Below are 25032 nucleotides of genomic sequence, written 5' to 3'. Positions count from 1 at the left end.
AATCGTGGATAAATGTTGTGCTCCATCTCACTTCTTCCAGTGCTAAAATGCTAAGCTCTATGGGTGAGTTCAGTATGGGTGAATGTTTAATTGAGTGCTGGAGGTAGTTTGGGAATTAAAAAATAAGGAGTTTAATAAGCTACTAAAAAAGATATTTTTTTTATGCTTCTCTCTCTTAGAGGGCCATCATTCAGTCAGCTTTGAAAAGCCTGCTGCCCCCCCTCCATAGGAGAAAATTGAACATAAGAACTATGCAGGATTAGACCAAAGGCCATCAATTCCAGCATCCTATTCTTACCAGTGTTTGAAACTCCCATTGCTCTAGGCGCATTTTGCGACAGGGAATTTCATTAGCACGAGCAGTTTCTGAGCTTTGCGTACCGTACTGAGCCTAAGATTTCAGATTAAAACTGCAGAGTAGAAGGAAAAGAGGACCTTTTTCCTGCCTCCCCACTTCCATCTACTGAAGACCGGAGAAGAGACCCTCTTAAGAATATTAGGTGGGTGGGCAGGGGAAGGACTACACCATGTGAAAAATGAATGCAATATTTTAGCTGCAGTTCATTTTCAGCTTTGTATTCTTGCTATAAAAAAGTGCGCCTAGACATTCAGTTGTTGAGTCCCCAACCTAGGTTTTAAGGTACCATTTAGCTCCTATCTTTCCTATTTCAGTTTCTAACACTGATTCTTACAGTGGCCAACCAGAAGCCCACAAACAGGAACTGTCTCCACTTGTGATTCCCAGCAACACTTCTTCAGAGGCACAATGCCTCCAGCTGTAGAGGTAGAACATAGAAACACTAGCCAAGACGGAGCCTATGTTTCTGATTTAAATCAGAGGCCCATTTCACTCTTATGCTCAGAAAAAAAGTTTACTTCCGATGATATAAAAACAAGCATTGTCTGCTCCTAGAAAAAGTTGCTGGTTTTGGTGGCTCATCTATCAGGACAGGACACAAATCCTGGTCAGTTAACTGTGTCCTCTGAGTGCAGGGAAATTCATGGGGGTAACCGAAAATTTCCAATTGTCATTCCTGCCACCAGATTATCTACTTACTCTTGGGGGAGGCCGATGCGTAGGAGGCAAGGTAAATTGTGCAGAGATGCAGCTTTTGAGGATTATGGGAGACTTCCACTATTTCATTTGCTTTATCTCTCACAGCACACACAAGAACTTCTCTTACAGCAGGAATGACGGCTGAGAAGAAGCAGATCGTTGATAAAGCAGACTAAATAAAATGTGGCTCTTTCCTGGTAACGTAGGACTAAGTCAGCCCCTTGGTACATCGGCTCAGTATAATCTATGAATGGCACCAGCTCTCCAGGTTGTTCCCAGGCATATGTCCTTCCCAGGCTTATCTGAAGACACTGGGGATTATACTTGGGACCTTGTAGATGAAAAATATCTGCTCTGCCACTGAGCTTTGGCCTCGCTTCCTTGCCTACTGCATAGTTCCCGTGAGCATTCAGAGCATAGCAAAAAAAGTTACTGGAATTATTGACCTCACACTTTTCATCCTCTTTGAACCCTCAGGGGAGCTTGCAGTACAAAACAATGTAAAATAGCTATCAGACTGTTATAACAAGTTAATAAGCAACTGGTCACCAGCAGTAATAAATGCTAAGAACAACCAGCCAGATCAACAAACCTGAGCAGTCAGAATTTGCAAACATTTCCATAAAATGCACACCTAAAGTGCTTTTGTCTGCAGCCCAATAAAAGCACACAATGAGGTGGTGCGCTGTATTTCCTGCAGCAGTTTTACAGTTTGGGGGAGCCACAGACAAGAAGGTGCTCTCCTGTGCTTTGAAGGTAAGGAACAGCACCTTGAACTGAGCCCGGGAACAAGGTGGGAGCCAGTGCAACTAATGTAATATCCGTGTGATCTGCGTTCAAACAAATAGGCTCCTGTCAGCAGTCAGCTGCTGCATTTGTAGTCTGAACGCGCAGCTGCTGTGCTTCAATGGATATCTTTAGCTCTTAAAATTCTGACCACAAAGCTGACCCTGCTGTTTGTAGGACTGAGGTAAAGGATATTGTTCCCCTAGGCCAGCTGGAATATTCCTGGAGGCCACACTGCTTTGATGGCCAACTCTGCCTGAGATACTTGCATAGTTTCATGCAGGGTGAGGCAAATTCCCTTAGGACTCCTGCAGGAAACACCAGCGTTTCTCACAGCAAATATATAAAGGGTGAATGTAATAAATGCATGCCCATACGTCTTTACGCAAGCATGTAGAGAGGTCTGGGAATCTCAATTAGACCAAGGTTTCAAGGGGTGGGTGTGTGGGTGTATAATTTTATGTATTTGCTGTAGGAAAACTGGTGTAACATGGTTGTTTCCTTGAGTTATCGTAATGTGCAGAACTGCTTAGATATTTGTCCATGAGAAGACGCCAGATTCATTCCTCGAGGTACTCATAGCATAATGGTTAATCGTTCCCTGATTCTCAGATGTTTGCCCTAGATATTTGCCAGGGGCCCTTTGTATGCATGATATCTAATTCTGCCCCAACACCTTCCTTCAGACCCTTAATTGGCAATACAGTGCTACCTCAGGTTAAGTACTTAATTCGTTCTGGAGGTCCGTTCTTAACCTGAAGCACCACTTTAGCTAATGGGGCCTGCCGCGCTGCCAGAGCACGATTTCTGTTCTCATCCTGAAGCAAAGTTCTTAACCCGAGGTACTATTTCTGGGTTGGCGGAGTCTGTAACCTGAAGCGTATGTAACTCAAGGTACCACTGTACAAAGATTTGCCATATATCAACTCTGTGTGTACAACAAACAAACAAGACACAGGACACAAAGGCTACTAGAATAGAAACAAAATAAAAAAATTCCTTCCAGGAGCACCTTAGAGACCAACTAAGTTTGTTATTGGTATGAGATTTTGTGTGCATGCACACTTCTTCGTGTACATGCACATGAAAGCTCATACAACAACGTGGGTGGCGGATGGGATGCGGGTGGCACTGTGGGTTAAACCACAGAGCCTAGGGCTTGCCGATCAGAAGGTTGGTGGTTCGAATCCCTGCGACAGGGTGAGCTCCCATTGCTCTGTCCCAGCTCCTGCCAACCTAGTAGTTTGAAAGCACGTCAAAGTGCAAGTGGATAAATAGGTACCGCTCCGGCGGGAAGGTAAACGGCGCTTCTGTGTGCTGCTCTGGTTTGCCAGAAGCAGCTTAGTCATGCTGGCCACATGACCCGGATCTGTACGCCGGCTCCCTTGCCCAGTAAAGCGAGATGAGCGCCACAACCCCAGAGTCGGCCACGACTGGACCTAATGGTCAGGGGTCCCTTTCCCCTTTACCGTTAAGGTGCTACTGGAAGGATTTTTTTTTACTTTGTTTCGACTATGGCAGACCAACACAGCTACCTACCTGTAACTGCTACTAGAATAGGTTCATTTTGACATTATATGGTTTGTGTCACCTTTTTGAAAACCCAGCAACATCCTGCGAATTGCGTTCAAATTTCTTTGTGCAATGGAGCAATAAAGGAGCAGACTGTGATCCTCGGAAAGTATCTCATGTGCATCACAATCAGAGAGAAGCTAGATGTTTCTTGGCTGCCCTTTCCCTTCTCTGTAGCACCCAGCCACTCTGACTCCAGGGCTGGAAAGGCAATATTGCTTGCTGCTTTAGTTTTCTGAATGTGACAGTGACTAGCCGTTGGGGGAGGTTGTTGACCTGCCACTGGTTAACTTTCAAGTGTGTGTGTGTTGTGTGTACCCACATATGTGCTCCTTTTTTCTTCTTCTTAGTTGTTCTGTGCTTGAGCAACACTGTTGAGTAGATGGAAGCTGAGCTGGAGCAGGAAGGGTTTTCCACCCCCCCCTCCTTCTCCCCCCGCCTCTCTTGCTCTCCTGGCAGTCCCAGACTCCAGATGTTCAGAATGCTAGTTGGGAAGTCCTGCTGGCGCCACTCAGGGCAGAGGGCAGGGGAAAGGCACGCGAGCTGGAACCCAAAGCACTCAGTCACTGCAGGATTTGGCACACCCCCAGCTTTCTGCTGGCACATTCCCCAGCACTCTCCTAGCCATCTGTTCCAAAAAAACACTTTCAGAACCTCATCATCACTCAGGATACAACATTGAGAGCAGCTGTTAGGGAGGCAGGAGGGGGAGGGAACCCTGCAAAAGGTCTCTTTGTGAGAGAGGAAACGGGCTTATAAATAACAGAATAGTTGCTGCTCAATAAAAGCTTTCGGCTAAAATTTGTTTCTGTTTATAATTACGTGTGTGTGTGTACATGCAGAGAATTAAAAATAAAAGGATTATAATGTAAAATATTGCACAATATTGGTGTACCAATACTTTGTTGCTGCTCGTTAGTGGTCAGATTGAAATAAAATCAAGCACAAAGAACAAAACAAGTTTTTCACACGAGGTTTCCTTGACAGCCTTTTTTGAAGGGTGCAAGCTTTTACTTTTAGAATGCAAAAGGAGGACATGAAACAAATGCTTTATGACAATAAGATTGCCTATAATCTAAGTTAGAAGGTGATGAATAAATCAATGGTGATAATAACCAATTTGGTTGCAGTTGGTTGAACTACCCGCCCCCCCAAACACAACCCCCCCTGCATTGTTGCAATTGTCATGCATCCTGATCATAGTTACTTAGAACTAAGCCCTACTGAGCTTAATGTAGCCTATTCCCAAATAACTGTGTGTAATATTGCAGTTTTAAGTGCCAAGGAGAGTTTAGGAGATTTCAGGACTTAAACTTCTGGGTCCATGAGCAATTTTTCTTAAACAACTACAGTACTATTAGTTTACTCTGTAAGGTTTGGAATTGCAGATTGTTTGTGCAAATTGGAGGGACGTGGGTGGCGCTGTGGTCGAAACCACTAAGCCTCTTGGGCTTGCCGATCAGAAGGTTGGTGGGTTGAATCCCTGTGACGGGGTGAGCTCCCATTGGTCTGTCACAACTCCTGCCAACCTAGCAGTTCGAAAGCACGCTCCGGCAGGAAGGTAAACAGCATTTCCGTGTGCTGCTCTGGTCTCGGCGTTCCGTTGCGCCAGAAGCGTCTTAGTTATGCTGGCCACATGAGCCGGAAAAACTGTCTGTGAACAAACGCCGGCTCCCTCAGCCTATAAAGCGAGATGAGCGCCACAACCCCAGAGTCGTCAGCGACTGGACTTAACTGTCAGGGGTCCTTTACCTTTAACCTTGTGCAAATTGGTCAAGCAGCTCTTTTTGCATATGTACATGACAGTTACAAGAGCCACACAATTCTTGTGTAGCACCAGTTATATAAAAGTAGCACCCAATGAAGTAATTTAATATTCTTGAAATAAGGGTACAACCATGGTATAGATGTTGGGACACAGGTGGTGCTGTGGGTTAAGCCACAGAGCCTAGGACTTGCCAATCAGAAGGTTGGTGGTTCGAATCCCTGTGACGGGGTGAGCTCCCATTGTTTGGTCCCTGCTCCTGCCAACCTAGCAGTTCGAAAGCACATCAAAGTGCAAGTAGATAAATAGGTACCGCTCTGGCGGGAAGGTAAACGGTGTTTTGATGCACTGCTCTGGTTCGCCAGAAGCAGTTTAGTCATGCTGGTCACATGACCCGGAAGCTGTACGCCAGCTCCCTCGGCCAATAAAGCGAGATGAGCACCGCAACCCCAGAGTCGGCCACGACTGGACCTAATGGTCAGGGGTCCCTTTACCTTTACCCTATGGTATAGATATGAGCTGGGATTCAGTTGTGGCAGACCTCGGCATCTCATGTTTCATGGATGACTCCAAAATCTGCTGCCACTGCAGCCTCTCACCTTCCATTGGAATAATAGTGGCAAAGCCTACTTGGGCACCCCATAAGCTCTGAGCCGGTGTAACTGCAACAGGCGCACTCCCCATGAGCCATCTCTGTTCAGTGTTGTGCTGTTATGATAATTACATCAGCATCTCTGCTTGCCAGACAGAAGAACCTGCCATCTCCTCTGCCAGCATGCTGTTCTGAAGGTTTTCCTGACCCACACCTCCCAAGGCAGTTGAGGGGCACTGGGGGAGGGGGAGGAAGCCTTGTCACCCAAGCGGGACTCATTGCAGTAGCTGCTACTAGCAGAAATAAACAGCTGAATCTGGCCCACTGTGTGATAATCACCATATCCATAACTATAGTTGCTTACTGATAACCAAAAATGTTGAGTGATTGAATGGGGTGGCATTTAACTATAGATTCATGGGAGAAAAGTTTGAAGGGAGTTGGGTATGTTTAGCCTGGAGAAGCATGGAGTGAGACGCAATATAATGTCCATCTCAAATATTAGAAGGGCCCAAGGCGTAAGACCCAGGCCAATAGGTACAAATTCCAACATACACACACACACACGAAAAGATTTGAAACTTCCTTGTGATATGAGCAGCTCAACAGTGGAACAGACTGCCTTAGGAGGTCTCATTCAGTAGAAGTTTTTTTTAAGCAGAGGCTGATCCATCTAGCAGGGATACTAGTTGATTTCCTTCAGCAGCAGGGGGCTGGACTATAGATGACCTTTGAGATTCCTTGCCCCTCTATGATCCTTTAATGCGAGCAATCCAGCAAAAGTTAGTTGGCAATACATCCTGCAGGAGTATATAGCATGAGCATTTGCATGTTTAGTCAAGTTAGTAAGTTGTTTAATAGGACAAGTGCATGGGGTTGAGTGTGCATGGAATTAGAGCCTTACAGCACAGTCCTACAGCTGTGGCATCCTGGGCCAGCATCTTCATTGAAGTCTTGTGCATGGTTAGTTCAGACTCCATTAGCTCATTGGCATTTTACATGCCTTTCTTCTTCTTTTGCTCAATATGAACAGCATTCAGATGGTTAGCTAGATAGCACTAGAGATGCCCGAAAGTGGTTTTAAGCATTACATGTGACTATGACCTTCATCACAAACTAATGTTTGCTAGATCAGTCACAGTACTGTTACTGCACACCAGTGTCCAAGCAGACATGTTTCAAGGCTGCATTCCTTAGAATGAAGGTTATTGGCAACTGTGCTGTATATGGTTTTATTTACACATATATACAGGCTGGGCATAAGCTGGAAGGTGTTGCAGCATCAACACCCCAACAGATCTTTCTCCCCCATTAGTTTTGGAGGCTTGGGAGCAAAGTTGTAACTTCAGATTGAGTATACAGAGGGACTAAGCCCAGCCCAAGACAAAAACTGCCCTCATGTCTGCTGTTCTCTTATCTTCACCAGTGACAACACCTCCATCCAGGCAAGAGGCGGCCATCTGGAAGTGTCTCTAGCTGGTAGTTTTTGTGCTAACCAGTCACCTATGTTATTTGGTCACGCAAAGAGACACTTAACAAAGAGACTGGTTGCAACATGGCTTGGCTGTAAACCAAGATGGATGCATGAATCCTTTGCTCTCTTCAGACTTCTTGGAGGAAGAAGAAAGGTCTGTGATGGCGGAAGGCCCAGGGAAGGTGTCAAAGCCCACTAAAACAGTGGCCCCAGTCAGTGACAGTTCTGAACTGAGTACTTCCAGCTTTCTCACCTGCTCTCAACCAAAAACATGTATAGATCATTTGTTATTGCTATGCAGTGAGAGGTGTGTGCAGACCTTGAGCAGTGTACAGAATCTTAATTGTCAGGGCCAAGGACTGCACATCCATCAGGATTTGAGCCAAGTGACACTTGAGCATGGGAAGTCCTCCTAGATCATAGGTGCTTAGAAAGGCAGGCATTGTCATGAACAGTCGAATACAACTAAACGACAACAACAAACATGGTCATGCCTGTGCAGAGCTTGTCTGAGGCCTGGGGCAGGAGTCTTGTTGGCTATCCACAAGGCTTTTGATAGTCTTGAATGGCCCTTTTTTTCTTAAACTGCTAGAAAAATTGTGATTTGGTCAGAGGTTTTTAGATCTAGTAAAACAATGTGTTCTCATTTGGTCACTGCAATTAGGGTCAAGGTGCTGGACTTGTGGTTGCAGTGAGGAGGGTGACGAAGCAGGATTGTTTACTTCCCCCTTCCTCTTTACGATTGTGGCTGAGGCTTTAGCATATAAGACAAGCGCCAGTTATGACATTAAAGGAATTAAGATCAGCGATGAAAAACAGGCCATAAGTTTTTTTGCTGATGATACCTTGATAATGATATCAGATTCAGAGGCAGAGATTTCAGAGCTGAAAGTGGAACTTGCTAATTTGCAGGAGGTTACTGCTTTAGAGGTAAACTATGCAAAATCCTTTCTTGCATACCTTAATCTACTATGGCAGGTGTCTTGTGGCACTTATGGCCGATACAGGTCTACAGGGAGCACGCTTTAAATATTTAGGAGTAATGGCAACAAAATGTTTAGCAGAGCTTAGGCAGTGCAACTCTAGCTGCTGCTGAAGTCATGGCAAGCCCTTACTCTCTCTCGGTATGGCTGATTATTGCCGTTAAAATTATGTTCCTGACAAAGCTTTTATTTATGTTTCTAACATTGCATACAGAGTTCCACCTTGCCCTCTTGCAGTGGTGGCAAAAGTGACATCTGCCACAGGGGAAAGGAAGCTAGAGCAAGCAAAACAGTGCCATGCACCAAGCCTTGGTCTGTGAGGAAGTCATTGCCTGAATGTCAGTGGCCATGAGGTCACTGGCCAGGCAGCTGGTTCTGTGTGGCAGCTGCTGCACTTAAAACAAAACAAAAGGTGACACAGCGGTGGCCAGGCAGCTGCAGCGCATTCTTCTGCTCCTCCAACTGGAGCAAGAGGCTCAGTGTGCCTAGCCTTGAGAAGATAGTAAGTGCATGCTTGCGACCGCATGTGCACGCAGTGAGGAGTTGTGACCAATCCCACTTTCCCAGTTCATGCAACCCTATAATAGATATTTGCAGAATGTGTTCGCTTCATACCTGCATGCATCTAGTATGTATTGTGGAAAGTGGTTTGTCTACCTGCCTATTCTCTATGGGTTCTGTTGCCTCCCAAGATAGGTAAAGGTAAAGGGACCCCTGACCATTAGGTCTAGTCATGACCGACTCTGGGGTTGCGGTGCTCATCTTGCTTTATTGGCCGAGGGAGCTGGTGTACAGCTTCCGGGTCATGTGACCAGCATGACTAAACTGCTTCTGGCGAACCAGAGCAGCGCATTGAAACACCGTTTACCTTCCTGCCAGAGCGGTACCTATTTATCTACTTGCACTTGGACGTGCTTTTGAACTGCTAGGTTGGCAGGAGCTAGGACCGAGCAACAGGAGCTCACCCCGTCATGGGGATTCGAACTGCCAACCTTCTGATCAGCTAGTCCTAGACTTACATCCCATTAATTCCAAGTAAGACTGTGACCATAATCATTTTTTACTTTTCTTCCTGGGCCACCATAATATTTCTTCTTAGATGCTTGTCTAGACAGCATTCAGTTCTGTGGGATGTTACATCTGCCTGCAGACACTGTAATCAAAATTATCACTTACCAAAATATCCTTCTAGTCAATCGAAGAATCAAGAGTGATTCCTACTTGGTTGTCAGATGTTCTAATAAAATGTCTTTTTTCTCTCTAGGAGTAACAACTGACCAGGGTGAATCCAGTGACAGTCCCATCCCATGTTGTCATAGCACACATTGTCCAACTGAAAACACAACCTTTCCTTAAGATGAAGACTGCCAACAAGAACTCTCTGGATGTGAGAAAACCATCCAAGAAGTTGCAGATGCTTTCTTCTTACGCCATTCTCTTCTTAAGCCAACCACAGTCTAGTATGTGCAATGTATTGAGCACTTTCCCCCTTTGCTTCCATAGGAATTATTACCCCCAGCAATATAGCGTACTGCGATTTCACTGTAAATGCCAAAGATCTGGTGGAGATTATACACTTGTCACTCAATCTAATGATATGATCCACTAGCAAAAGCAGTTCTCTGCATGTATCAGGAGCCATCCGCATGAATCAGATTTGCTGTGGGAGTCGTTGATTACTTTCAATGGAATGCACATTGAAATGCTTCTTCCGTCTGCGTTTGGAAGTGAATGGAGATGTAAATCCCAGTGGAAGCGATGAAATGCAACAAATGGGTGCATTCGGATGTACATCTGATGTATGCTTGTGATTCCTGATGTGTGTGGACACGTGCTTTAGGCTGTGACATCAGGGTCTTGTTTTTTACTGATATGACACCGTCCTGGAGTAGAAAAATTCCCAACATTCCCTTATATAATGTCATTATCACTCCCAGATCATACTTCATAAATCTTTTCTTTCTGTATTATTTTTAATCATCCATTTGAATGGATATTTCTGAGGCACTGAAACCAGGATTTGAAGGAGGAAGCAGCTAAGACATACCAACATTTGTTCCAAAATTATTGATTTTTCTTACTTTCAGCAGGAAAGTTCTGTTTCTTTGATAGTTTTTCACACAAAGACACACACACAGGGAGCAAAATAGTGACAGAAAAGAGAACTGATAACTACAGGAAACATATTTTCATATTTTAAACATGTCATTTAACCCAATGTATTAACCTTTATACCAAAAAAAGAAAAGAAAAGAAAGGATAAAGAGCAAGAATGTAAAGTAGCAGAACTATTCCAAAACTGTTTGTCAAGTCGTATTTTGGAATGTAGCAATGTTTAAAAACACATGTAATGCAAAGGCATTTGAATTCTATATTGTATCTTTCACTTCAAATTGAAGTAAAAAAAAAAGGTATAGAAAAAACTCACTTGGAGTAAGCAGGCATTATAAATAGTTCATGTCATACATAAGGCGTCTGCTAAAAATGAATATAATTCAGTCTCACAGTCAAATAATATGGCCTTTTGAAGTCAAATGAAATGGTTGTACGAAGTAGTTAAATTTGGGTTTCTGTTATTTCAGTATAAATTGGGTATTGATTTACAAAATGCAATGGGTTTGAAATTAGCCTTTTTGTACCTGTCAGGTTGGGAGACATCACCAAGTAAGTTACTCTTATCTTATTATATGTATTAGAACAAGACTAAATCCTACACTTTAAGCCTAAGCTAAAATGCAGAATTCTGGACTGTTCAGTTGATGTCCACCACTTTCACTGCACTGAAGGGCTTCTACATACTTTCTCCCTCTGGCGTGGTGATGGTGGGTTAATACTAGAGATAAACCCCTGGAGGAATAGGACAAAAAAGCTGGACTGTCAGGAGTGTCTCTGGAGCTACAAAATTGATTCCAAGCCCTCACCTTGGACACCAGTTCTCAGCCAGAGGAGCAAGTACAGCAGTTGCAGACCTCAGAACACACGAAGGTAGCAGCTGAAGGTTCAGTGTGATTTCTGCTGCTTCCCAGAGAAGGAAAAGAGACATGTGGTGGTAGCAGGTGACTCCCTATGGAGGAGGGAGGAGCGAGCAGTGTGCAGAGGAATGACTCATGGTTTGTGTTGTCTCTGCACAAATGCAGAGAGTATGGGAAACAAGCAAGAAGAACTTGAGCTCTTAATACTGAATGGTAAATATGACCCAGAAGACCCTACTGAAACCTAGTGGGATGAGACTCAGGACTGGAATGTAGAAACTGAGGAATACAAGCTGCTCAAATGGAATTGATTAAACAGGAAGGGAGGAGGAGGAGGAGATATTGTAGTAATAGGAGACTTCAACTATCTTGATATCTGTTGGATCTCAAACTCAGCCAAGAATGTAAGGTCCAAAAAATTCCTCAGTTGCCTTGCTAACGATTTCCCAGAATTTGGAAGAAGCAACAAGGGGGTCATCTCTCTTGGACCTGGTCCTCACCAACAGGGAGGAACTGACTGGTAAGCTAAAAGTAGACCGAACCTTGGGAGAAAGTGATCATGTCTTCTTGAGTTTCACTATACACAGGCAAGGGAAAACTGAGTGTAGTCAGACATGCACCCTGGACTTTGAGGAGGCTGATTTCAAAAAGCTTAAGGAACTATAGGGTGAAGTCCCATGGTCAGAAATACTCAAAGAGAAGGGGGTTGAAGATGGATGGAAACCAGTGTTGCTGTATAAGGAGCTTACAGATGGACTAAGATGTAAGGAGGGCATGTATAAGAAATGGAAGAAAGGAGAAATCATGATGGAAGAGTACACACGAGTAGCCAACAGTTGCAGGGAAAAGGTCAGGCGGGCCAAAGCTAAGAATGAACTCAAGCTTGTAAGAGAGGTTAAACATAATTTAAAAGGTTTCTTTGGCAATGTTCAAAACAAGAGAAACGAGCAAGTATTAGGTCCTCTGTGTGGAGAAGATGGACAAATACTATTGAGTGACAGAGAGAAGGTGGGACTGCTAAACACTTCCTTCCAAAAGGAAAGCAATGCCCAACCTGATAACATAGTAAATGATGCAAGGAGCGACCTGAAACCCAAAATAGGAAGAGAGGTGGTAAGGGAACATCTAGCTACTTGAAATGAATTCATATCTCCAGGGCCTGATGAGCTGCACCCAAGGGTAATAAAAGAGCTTGCAGATGTAATTTCAGAGCCTATGTCCATCATTTTTGATAATTCTTGGAGAACAGGAGGCAGGCAAGTGTGGTCCTCATCTTCAAAGTGGGGGGGGGGGAGAAGACTCTGCACGTATATAAATTTTAATAATAATAACTCCTCCTGCTGACTAGTCAACTTAATGTCAATACCAAGAAAGGTCCTAGAATAGATGATTAAACAGTGAACACTTAGAAAAGGATGCAAAATCACAGCATGGGTTTCTGAATAACAGGTCACGTCAGATGAAACTCATTTCTTTTTTTGACATAGTTATAAGCTTGGTGAATCTGGGGAATGCTATGGATGTAGGGTATCAAGTCCCCCATGATATTCTTGCAGAGAAGCTGGTAAAATGTAGGTTGAACAACTGTTAGGTGGATTTGTAACTGGTTGACTGACCAAAGCCAGAGAGTGCTCATTAATGGTTCCTCATCATTCTGCAAAAGAGTGGCAAATGGGGAGCAGCAGGGTTCTGTCCTGGGCCTCTTGTTGTTCAACATCTTTATAAATGACTTGGACAAAGGAATTGAGGGGATGCTCAGCAAATTTGCAGATGACACCAAAATGTGAGGGGTAGTTAATACCACAGAAGACAGAATTGGGTTTCAAGATGCCCTTAACAGATTGGAGAGCTGGGCCCAAACTAACAGAATGAATTGCAAGAGATAAATGTACAGTTCTGCCCTTAGGCAGGAAGAACCAGCTGCACAAATATAAGATGGGGGGACATCTGGCTTGCCAGTAGTACATGTGAAAAGGATCTAGGGATCTCAGTAAACCACAAACTGAGCATGAGACAACAAAAGCAGCAGCAAAAAAAGTGAATACTATTCTAGGCTGCATCAACAGAAGTACAGTGTACAAATCAAGGGAAGGAGTAATCCTGCTCTATTTTGCCTTGAACAGACTTTGCCTGTAATACTGTGTCCAGTTCTGGGCACTACAATTTAAGATGAATATTGATAAGCTGGAATGTGTGCAGAAGAGGGCAACAAATATGATCAAGGGCCTGGAAACCAAGCATTATGAGGAATATAGCCAAAATTCTATACAACTAGGTCATGGCAATCTGTGCTTGAACTTGAGTCAATTACTATGTTCTCAGAGAAGTTTGATTCTGATAAAGCATATAGAATGGCATTTGTCCACCTGATGCAGCAGACAAAATCACCGAAAACAGACTGCTGGGTCACACAGCCACAGCAGTGTGGATGAGGATCTCAGGTGAGTGAGGACCCACTTTTTGAAGATTGCACCATCCTCATTGACTTCTACTGTGCCATTACGCTTTTTTGCTGGGCTGCCAGGCCATAGGACCAATATGAATGGGCTTAGGATCCCCAGTAAGTGCTCCTCTTCTGGTCCTGCCCCACCAGTCCCCCAGAACACTCTTTTCCGCAGGTTTAAACCAGTAGCACCTTAGAGACCAACTAAGTTTCTTCTTGGTATAAGCTTTCATGTGTAGGCACGTCCTCAGATACACTGAAACAGAAGTCACCAAACCCTTATATATAGTGGGTGGGTGGGGTGGGGTGGGGTTTTTCTCTGGAGGGTAGTATGAGATGGGTATGGTAAACCTGTTGATGACAGTTAACGACTGCAATAGACCTACAGGAAAAAGCAAGGGATAGTATGCAGATGATTAGCTTATGTAATGAAATAGGAATCCAGTATCTCTATTCAGACCAGGTCTCTCCATAGTTTTCAGTACCATACCAAGAACAAACTTAGTTGGTCTCTAAGGTGCTACTGGACATTTTTTATTATTTTTTATATATATTTCGACTGCTTCAGACCAACACGGCTACCTACCTGAAGGTTTAAACCAGTTTAAGATTATGTCTTGTAGCACATATTTCAAACGTAATCCATTCACAAGTTCACAATCAGCTCAAAGATAAGCACTGTGCATATTTTACAAACTGGTAATGCTTAGGTTTGGTTGAATTGCTCCTCGTTTCTTTCAATACTGCACTTTTTAAAAAAAAATCACAAAGCAAACTAATTTAAAACGTAAATATGGCTGTTTTCTCAAGCAAGCTGTGTATTTCTTTTCATTAAGGTAAGTGCTGTGTGTTTTCAAAGGGTCTTCCGGGGGGGGTCAGATTTTGGAGCCTAATGAAAAAGACGGGGTGGGATGAATCCATTTTATCACAAGACATGGCAGATGAGGCACAAAAACTCAATCCAGCTCCATACCAGCCGTGCCTTCTGAGCCTAGTAAGCATCCACCTAGCTGATGCTAGCTTGTTACGTAGAAGGATGAGCAAATTGCACACTGTTCACATGCAAGGGCCACTGGTTTCTATGCAACATTAAATAGGTCTCTTTACTGGAGACTTCCAGAATTTGAAACTACAACTCAGTTCTGTTCAAAGAAAGGAAACACTCCTCTTGAAGATTTACAGCATGCCTGTTAATATGTGGCTTGCTTTGCCTCTGCTGCATAGCAGAGGCCAGCAAACCATGCACAACTGGAACCCAGTCAAACTTTTATAGTCTTTCAAATTGAAGTTGGAGCCGGAGAGGAAATACTAAAATCCTGCATATACAACTTCTGTCTCTGTGTGAGAGAGAAATTCCATGAAAATCAGTGCAATGATGAATAAAGTCATATCCCATTTAAATGGATCATTTTTTTCTTTCTTGAACTCCTTTAGAAATATGGAACCTTTAAATATTATTGAAAAATGAGCTTTCATTACAGGGCAAGGACTTAATTAGCACACAACTCATAGTTTATGAAGGCTAGTTCAGTCAAACGTGTTTGCTTACAAAGATAAAACCCACTTAATACTTTTAAATAGCACATCCTATACACATTCAGTTAAAATCAGCAGATCCAGTCTACTGCCTTACTGGTTGTTGTTTTTAAAACAAAGGAAAAATCAGGAAAAGCTGCCCTATCTAAGTGTCACTCCAGTCAGTTCAGAGGTGCAGAAAAGACGTGTGGCCCAAGCCATTTTGCGGCCTGCAACAGAGGGACACCCCCACACACACCATGGAGTGGCAGCAGTCAATGCTTATTGCACCCACTGTATTGTCACAGAGTAGTGGCCCAAAGTCCTGTGAGACTTGTAGAAGACCTCTCCCTTGCACGGCCAGCTTCTGCCTGCTCCAATGCTGCTGGCTGGTCTAGCTGAATGCCAATGGCTGGACAGCTGGTTCTGTATGACAGCACTTAAAAGACAAGTGACCCACCAGTGGTCTTCCACAGTCTGACACGTGCCAGCCAGGCAGCTGCAACTATCAGGGACAGCAGCAGCAGAATCCTTCCACTACCTGCCCCAATCTAATGTCAGAGGCAAAAAGCTCAATATGCCTCATAGTAACATCGGTCCCAAAAGGACCTATAGCCATTAATCTGGAGAGGGGGCTGGATGGAAAGTCACTAACTGGGGGTTTGTAAGGGTTTGCAACTCATGTCATAGTTCTCTTGGAGAGATAGATGAATGCAAGAGATGAGACAATCTTGAATATCTTTTATTTATTTATAAATACATACATTTATATACCGCCATTCATAAAAATTAGAGCCCTTTACAACAACCAGGCATAAAACCATAAAATGAAAACATATAAAAATTGAAAACCAGAGATCAAATATTGCAAAGGGATATTTCAATTGCCAGTGTAAGCCTGGCAGCTTAGAAATGTTTTCAACAGGCATTTAGAGGTTAGAACAGAAGGCGCCTGCTGAATCTCTGTTGGCAGAGCATCCCTCGACTGGACTGGTGACACTAAAGACACAGTTTCTTGTTGCTGTCCAATGAGCCTTGCCAGCTTGGGGCGGGGAATCAACAATGATCCTGTAAATGACTCCTCATTTAAAGATACATTATAATGTTTAGGTGTTCTTAAGTGAATGGAAGCTGGAGGCAGCTCAAAAATTGTCAAACTCCTACTCGTTTCAGTAAGTGCTATATGTGGTAGGTTTGCTGCTGGTTCCTAAGAGTGGAGCAAGGCATAGGAGATCAGTGTGGTGCATATAAAGGTAAAGGGACCCCTGACCATTAGGTCCAGTCGTGGCCGACTCTCGGGTTGCGGCGCTCATCTCGCTTTATTGGCCGAGGGAGCCAGCGTACAGCTTCCGGGTCATGTGGCCAGCATGACTAAGCCGCTTCTGGCGAACCAGAGCAGTGCACAGAAATGCCGTTTACCTTCCCGCCAGAGCGATACCTATTTATCTACTTGCACTTTAACGTGCTTTCGAACTGCTAGGTTGGCAGGAGCAGGGACCGAGCAACGGGAGCTCACCGCTTCCCAGGGTTTCAAACCGCCGACCTTCTGATCGGCAAGACCTAGGCTCTGTGGTTTAACCCACAGCACCACCTGCGTCCCTGTACAGAGGCAGAAATGCTTGGCTGGCTTCAACCACATTGCGCTGACCTCCCCGCACCTCACCTCTGCCTCTCAGAAACCAGGAGCAACCCTCAGAGTTGAAGAGGCATGTGAGCAAACCCCATTTTGCCAGCACCACACCACTGATCGCTACTGGTTCTAGGGCTGGTTGACACTTGCACTTAAAAAATCATCACTTGATAACTTCCACCCAAATAAGTTACCTCCACTGAAAAATACTGCATTTTCAAGTGATAGGAAAGTTTTGTCTATGTCTCAGCCACACAGGATGATGCAAATGATTCAAACTTGCATATGTAAAACTACATTAAAACATCCCACCCATACAAAATGGCCATAGATGGTTAAAAGGCAAAGGCCTGGTTTAAAAGGGATGTTTTTTGCCTGGAGCTTCCCGGAGGAGTGTTCCAGAAATGGGAAGCCATTGCAGAAAGTGCCTGAGCGTGTGTTGCCACCTATCCGGACTCAGATTCTGTTTGCCATTGGCTGCAATCCCAACTTACTTTTCCTGTGGCTCAACAGTATCAGAGAAAGCAAAGTGTTCTAGTGGCTCATTGGTGTATTTCAAAAACAGTTTGATCCCACAAAGGGAGTTATTTCAATTGTTATAATTAAGTAAACATTTTGGATTAATGATCTGGGGTGACTGACTTGCCACTAGCAAATGTGGGAGAAATCTGACTCATTTCACATTCAAAGGCAAACCAACTTTAAAACAAGATATGAACCGAAACACAGAAGTCCTTTCAAATTCACAGCTCTCCCTATTTTGCAACGTAGTTCCCCATCCAAATAAAGTATGCATAAAAAGGAAATATTAGCAAAAGCAGCATTAAAAAAATATAGTTAGGAAAAATATGATTTGCATATTTTAGGGGGGAGGAATCTCTTTAATATTGATGAATTTTCATGAGACCTTTCTTTTTTTAAAAAATGCAAACTGATACGGAAATGTGGGGAACTGAACTTAAGACTGGAAAACTGATAAAGTGAGAAAATCACTGAGTACATAAGAAAAATGTACTGAGAAATAACTTTATGCAAGAAGTTTTTTGATCCAGTACTTTCCTTCTTCAAATAATTTGGACTGTGCGTAGAAACCTGATGCATCACTGTTGCCTGATTTTACTATTTTGATGTCCGTAACCATGAATATGGTTTGCCAAGTAAGGAGAAAACTTCATACATCTGACAAAGTGGTCCATTCTCCCAAAAATCCGAAATACCACATAACTTGTTTTGTTATTTAATCTTTAGTTATAAAGAGAAAAAAGTAAGGTAATTTAGTGAAACACTCTAACATTATAAAATACAAAAATTAAAATTAACTATCTTGTAGTTTCCATATTTGTAGTATTTAAGTTTGCTGTAATTTTTAGGTTTGTTTAGAGATGGTGTATTACAGTGCCACCTGGTGGCATTTGCTAAATATAAAAGTGCTCCTGCAAGAGGAAAATTTGATTGGAAAAGAAAATCCTGAACAATAGTTAATGCAGGGGTGGGCAATATGAGATCCTAAGGAACTTGTGTGCAATCCCAGAGTTAACTTCTGGCTCCTTTACATATCATTGTGGAAATTACGTGGAAATTTCCAGGACTATGTTTCATTGCAGAGGAAATCTGATGTGTGGGTGCGTGGGCTTATATTTTAATCGCAGTGTAGTGTGAACACTGCAAAATTTACATGCATGGCATGACGAGCACCAATACCACAATGAATTCAAATCCGGGAGCACCCTCAGATTATTTCAGAATAGTTATGATGCCATAATTTTTTTAAGATATTGGAACCCATTTCTGTGTCTGCTGGTCTATACTGGAACCCCCTGTACTCTCTGTCTCTCAGAGGAAGGGTGGAATATTACCGTATTTTTTGCACCATAACACTCACTTTTTTCCTCCTAGAAAGTAAGGGGAAATGTCTGTGCGTGTTATGGAGGAAATGCCTACGGGTGGCATGCCTACGGATTTTCCTCCTCTAAAAATTACATGCGTGTTATGGTCGGGTGCGTGTTATAGAGCAAAAAATACGGTAATTTAATAAATTAAAAATAAATTCACCCATTAACAAAACTTTTCCACCTCTTCTATGAGTTGTATACACTTCCCAAATATTTTCCTTTGCTACAGGGTCTAAACTTCAACCACATATTGTGATGGGTGGACCTTGGGTCAGCCTCCTGTAGATCTAGAAACTAATCAGAGCTGGGTAGCGTTCCATCCAGTCAGGAGGAAGGAGAGTTAAAAGTTAGACCCTGGCAGTTAAAACTGTTAGATAGGGTTCGGTTAGGGCTGAGATAGGTCTTGACAGTCAGATAGGGAACAGGCAGGGATTAGGGGCCCTGAGGGGCATATTGTCCAAGCCCCTGAAATGCAGAAATCTCAACTAAAGCATCAGTGACTATCCAACCTCTGCTTTAAAACCTCCAAAGAGAGCCCACAGCCTCGAGGGAAACTGTTCCAAGCTACTGGTTTGTGTCCTGCCCTCCAGAGCATGAGAACACAAGGCTGGTATATTAAATTGATATATTAAGTGTAATTAAAAAAAATTATAAATAAGCATGAAGCAACCAGAATTTATTAACCCCTAATTTACAACTGAATACTTCCATTCAGCGGGTGGCGCTGTGGGTTAAACCACAGAGCCTAGGACTTGCCTATCAGTAGGTCAGCATTTTGAATCCCCTCGACGGGATGAGCTCCCGTTGCTCAGTCCCTGCTCCTGCCAACCTAGCAGTTCGAAAGCACATCAAAGTGCAAGCAGATAAATAGGTACCGCTCCAGCAGAAAGGTAAACGGCGTTTCCATGCGCTGCTCTGGTTCGCTGGAAGGGGCTTAGTCATGCTGGCCACATGACCCGGAAGCTGTACGCCGGCTCCCTTGGCCAATAAAGCGTTATGAGCGCTGCAACACCAGAGTCGGCCACGACTGGACCTAATGGTCAGGGGTCCCTTTACCTTACTTCCATTGTAACCAGGCCTTTGGCCTTGAATTATCTGTGGCCTTTTAAAAGCAGGTGGAATGTTTTATTTTTGTTGTTGTTGTTTGTTTATTTCATAAAATTTGAATACCGCTTGATTGTAAGAAAACCTCAAAGCCATATACAAAATAGATACAACATAGAATCATAGAATTGTTGAGTTGGAAGATACCACGAAAGTCATCTAGTCCAACCCCCTGAAATCCAGGAATACAGTAAAATAAAGAAATAAAACCCACATTCCTACTTTAAGACATACAAAAGTTAATAATACTAATAGAGATTAAAATGACCCCGACTTTGGCACCTGCATAATGTCAACAGGCAGGGAGTTCCAGAGTGCAGCCGCTGCCACACTAAACATAGAAATATGGGAAACGGGAATCATGCAGCACATGTAATAGCGCCATGTGTGCACTAGAGCAGTGTTTCCCAACCTTGTTTGGGCAAAGGCACACTTGTTTCATGAAAAAAATCTTGAGGCACACCACCATTACAGCCCCGTGACGTCAGCGCGCAGCGTCACGCCGGGAGGGACGCACGAAAGTGTAAGTTTCAATTTTTCCCCCTCCCCCTTGCCTTCCTTCTGTGCCAACCGCCAAAAAGCCAAGACTTTAGGGCAGCAGGTCGACACGGAAGAAGCTCCTACCTAAGGACAGGTGCGACGGCCGTGTCCTCTTCTGCCACACTTGGCAGCCCTGCCTCACGTTCGTGACTCCCACCCTGATTTCTCCCCGCAGGTCGAGCGGCACAGGCAGCCCAATGTGTCCAGCCCAGACACAAGCCCCGCTTCCCCACTCTAGATCCTGAATGCGACCAAGTGCTCTGGACTCCCGAGCAGGGTGGGAAAGAGGACTCGCATCTGGTAGCCTCCGGGCTCCTCACCTGCTCGAGGGATGGCATTGCAGGCAAGCTGCCGGCCGTCGCCATCGCCGCCCCCTCATGCGAGTGGACCTGCCCGGAGTGGTGGGCCGGGGGAGGCTCGCTCTCTGTGGGGATGTGGCCCGCACGTGCGGCCCCGCTTCCTCCTGCCCAGGGCTGAGCTCCTTACCCGCGATCTCGGTCTCGCGCACGCGGATCCCACTTATTCCGAAGCTCGCGCAACTAGCCGGGGCTCTCACACCGTGCCAGGGCGAGGCGGCGCGGCCCACTGACGTCATCGCGGCTCGCCGCCGCCCTCGACTTCCCTGTTCCCTCCCCTCCCTCGGGTCGCCGTGGTTACCGAGGACTGCAAGCTGCTCAGGCGAGCGTGGGGCATTAAGTGGGAGAAGGAAAATTAAAATTAAAACTCGCCTGAAGGCCGCCTCTCCGGATATGAAGCTATCTTTCGAATGTTTTAATTTTTCCCGCGGCACACCAGGCAACATCTCGCGGCACACTAGTGTGCCGCGGAACAGTGGTTGGGAAACACTGCACTAGAGCATTTCCCCCTTGGCTTTAATTGTAGCTGGGGGCATGGGAGTAGCCAGGAATAATGTTGGGTGGCAGAACCAAGCTATCTGCTATGCAACTGGTCAGTTAAGTATTTTTATTTATTTTCGTTGCAGAAAAAAATGGGGGGTTGGCTTTTGCTACCTAACTCCCCAAAGGGACTTGATGAGTCCCCTAAGTCCATGATCAGTCAGAGAAGAATGGGTGGAGGCAGGATCCAGTGGAAAGCAAGGCAGATCTCTATTTTCCTCTTGCAGCGGTTTCCCCGCCCTGCAAGGAGGTGGGAGAGACCAAGAATAACAAAGTGCGCAGGAATCTTTTATATTCTTTACAAATACTTTCTTCCCCCCCAAAAAAAAAATTATTGGTTTTCACAACATTATAAACAAACACATAAGACAAACAAACATAAATCATAGCCTTATTGAAAATTACACTTATCAACATTGTTAAGTGACTTCCTTGCTTCCCCTTGGTTGAATTTCATTGCATGTCCTTTTAACGGTTTTCCAAATCAACATTCTTATAAAATTTAACTTAAACATTAATATCCTTAGATCTTCACATTATGAAATTAAACATATAAATTCATCAGTAAACATAAATAAAATCCTAAACCAATTATGTATCTGCAAGCTGTTTTCAGTTAATTTAACGTAACATATTTAAGTAAGTAATCATTGAATTTAATCCACTCTTCCTGCTACTCCTCCTCCTTCTGGTCGCGAACTCTTCCAGTTAGGTCTGCTAGCTCCAAAAAATCCATCATCTTCATCTGTCATTCTTCTATCGTTGGTAATTCTTGGGTTTTTACAAAGACTTTCGGCGTTGCTCAACCCCTTAGCCAAAGGCCACCCTAAAAGCATCACACATACGTCACTGATGACGTTACACGGATTGAGTTACCTGCGCAGCCTGGTCCATTCTATTGTGATGGTAAACACTTGAGTCTGCAAATCCAGGTCACAGGATTCATGCACAAAATATGCCCTTAAGGCAGGATTTGGTAAATGAAAGAACTATGGGAAAAGGTTTCTGAAGGCAGGGAAGTTTTTAATATTTAATGCTGTACTGTTTTTCACATTTGATTGGGAGCCGCCCAGAGTGGCTGGGGAGACTCAGCCAGCTGGGCGGGGTATAAATAAATAAATTATTATTATTATTATTATTATTATTATTATTATTGTTGTTATTGTTGTTATTGTTGTTATTATTATTATTATTATTATTATTGTTATTGTTATTGTTATTGTTATTATTATTATTATTTCTTCCAGGAGATCTCCTTCTGCAGAGGAAATAATCCATTAGGAGAGCCAAGACGTGTGGTTTTTTTGGGGGGGGATAGTTAAAATAATATGCAATTTGCAATTTGGGGGGGCGCTAAAATAATATGCAATTTTCTCGATGAAACATTTCCTCAATTTTGGGAGGCTGGGAAGACTGAAGCGTGCGTCTACTATGTGCGTTCACCCTAAAATTTTATAACCATTTACTTGATTAAAGGGGGGCGGGCAACGACATCCCCCCCCCCGCCTGCTTGTTGCGTGTCTGCTTTACCGTTTAACTTTTAGCAAATGACAACAGTTCTCCGCCTTCGGGGTGTAGGGGGGACTTCACCGCCCCATGGACCAGGTACCCCCCCCCCCAGAAAAAAAAAGTGAAGGGGGGAGTTTTTCCCCTCACAGAAAAGCGCGGGAAAGAAGAGACTGTCTCCCCCTCACGTTATCCGCCCCCCCCCTCAGGCGTTTCAGCCCGGCCACCCCGGAGAGGCCGCAGCCCCAAAAGGGACGGCGTGAAAGGAGCCAAACCTGAGCCGCCTCCCGCTTCTGCCCCTGCCCGGGCGGGAGACGACGAACCGCCGCAGCGTCGGCGCCGAAAAAGCCGGGCGGGCGAGCGAAGGGAAGCCCGCAAACGCGCATGCGCCAGTCTCAGTCAGTCAGTCTCTCTCTCTCTCTCTCTCTCTGTGCGTAGCGAAGAGGCGGGGCGTGCGCGTCTGCCAGCGTCCCTCGAAGCTCAGCCAATGGGAAAAGCTCCGTCCTCCAGCGCCGGAGAAGCCCCGCCTTTCCTCTCCCCCCTCCCCCTGAGTATGTGTCTGACGTCAACGTGGCTTATGCCCAAAATTACGATGGGAGGTGAATGGGTGAGAACGAGTTACCGAATTGTAATAACACTTTCTTACTTACTCACTCATTCATTCATTCATTCATTTACCCCTAAAAGGGGCTCAAGGCGGCTTCCAGATTAAAAATAACAACAGCTTTAAAAAACATACGAGTGGTTGTGTATGGGGGAAAATCATTTAAAAATATACTGATATACCAAAAATATACCATTAGGTCCAGTCATGACCAACTCTGGGGTTGCGGCGCTCATCTCGCTTTATTGGCCAAGGGAGCCAATGTACAGCTTCCAGGTCATGTGGCCAGCAGGACTAAGCCACTTCTGGCGAACCAGAGCAGCACACAGAAACGCCGTTTACCTTCCCGCCAGAGTGGTACCTATTTATCTACTTGCACTTGGACGTGCTTTCGAACTGCTAGGTTGACAGGAGCAGGGACTGAACAATGGGAGCTCACCCCGTCATGCGGATTTGAACTGCCAACCTTCTGATCGGCAAGTCCTAGGCTCTGTGGTTTAACCCACAGCGCCACCCGCATCCCCTGATAGAATTCAAACGAAATAGGTATAGATCAAAATCATACAAATAATGAGACTGAAGAGTGATGGAAATCACTCAGTGAACACTGAAATAGCATGTATAGAATTTAAATAATAAATAGGAAAAATAATAATTGATCTGCCTTCTCTTTACTGAATGTGGTTTGCAAGCTTATCAGTACAGTCATACCTCATGTTACATTTGCATGTTACGTTCTTTCAGGTTACATCCCGTGGCGACCTGGAAGTACCGGAAAGGGTTACTTCCAGGTTTCGCTGCTTGCACATGTACAGACACGTAAAATGATGTCATGCGCAGAAGCGGTGAATCGCAACCCACATGTGCACAGGGTTGCACTCTTTTCATGTTGCGAACGGGCCTCCAGAATGGATCCCGTTCGTGACCAGAGGTACTACTGCACTGAATTTTGTTCAGCCAAATTTTTGGTTGGTGGGTCAAATACATGTTTGTAGCACTGTTGCTATTTTTGCAGCTATATGTTTTATGCTTGTCTGCTGAATGGGTCTTACTCCCAAGTACTTGGGTACAGTGGTGCCTCACAAGATGAAAAGAATCCGTTCCACGAGTCTCTTCGTCTTGCGGTTTTTTCGTCTTGCGAAGCAAGCCCATTAGTGGATTAGCGCTATTAGCGGCTTAGCGGATCAGTTGATAAGCAGTTTAGCGGCTTAGCGGATCAGCTGATTAGCGGATCAGCTGTTAAGCGATTTAGCGGCTTAGGATCAGCTGATAAGCGGCTTAGCGGCTTGGTAAAGGGGGGGGGAGGAAGAAAACCCCGCAGGAACTCGCAAAACATTTTCGTCTTGCAAAGCAAGCCCATAGGAAATTTGTTTTGCGAAGCACCTCCAAAACGGAAAACCCTTTTGTCTAGCGGGTTTTCCGTCTTGCGAGGCATTCGTCTTGCGGGGCACCACTGTATAGGAATGTGGCCCAACAGCCTGATTCTAAGCATGTCTGCTTGGAGGATCAATGTCAGTGAATTAAGTAAGGAGAGAAGCTCTGGACAAAAGCCATGGAAAAGTTCTACTGCATAAAAAGAACCACACAAAAATATGCATAAATTGTACAGTAATGGAATAATGATTTATTTACTTACTTATTTTATTACATTTTATCCCACATTTTTTCCATCATGGAACTCAGGGTGATGTTGTTTTAAGC

General features: G+C 44.3%; 1 protein-coding gene and 2 long non-coding RNA genes across 4 annotated transcripts in view; 2 read left to right on the top strand and 1 right to left on the bottom strand.

The window, feature by feature from the left end:
- Positions 1–12405, top strand: part of ATOH8 (atonal bHLH transcription factor 8) — a 29167-nt gene extending 16762 nt beyond the window's left edge. Inside the window, exon 3 of the mRNA XM_083503587.1 lies at positions 9494–12405. Within this exon, the coding sequence (XP_083359713.1) occupies positions 9494–9499 (6 nt within the window). The 3' untranslated portion in view covers positions 9500–12405. The remainder of the gene's footprint in view (positions 1–9493) is intronic.
- Positions 12406–18819: 6414 nt separating this feature from the next.
- On the top strand, positions 18820–19330 carry LOC310707055. The gene is made up of 2 exons (XR_014526305.1): positions 18820–19041; positions 19082–19330. It is a non-coding gene; the product is annotated as an uncharacterized lncRNA (long non-coding RNA).
- A 1943-nt stretch (positions 19331–21273) lies between these two features.
- LOC310707043 lies at positions 21274–23122 on the bottom strand. Of its 2 annotated transcripts, none has more exons than XR_014526291.1 (2): positions 23003–23122; positions 21274–22047 (listed from the first exon to the last, which is right to left on the bottom strand). It is a non-coding gene; the product is annotated as an uncharacterized lncRNA (long non-coding RNA). The 2 variants fall into 2 exon arrangements; XR_014526292.1 differs by having other exon boundaries at positions 21274–21461.
- Positions 23123–25032: the final 1910 nt, after the last annotated feature.

This window comes from Podarcis liolepis, assembly GCF_965112155.1.
Source record: "Podarcis liolepis genome assembly, chromosome: 5".
Taxonomy (NCBI): Eukaryota; Metazoa; Chordata; class Lepidosauria; order Squamata; family Lacertidae; genus Podarcis; species Podarcis liolepis.
Note: the sequence above shows the minus strand (reverse complement) of the source record. Positions and strands in the feature narration are given on the sequence as shown.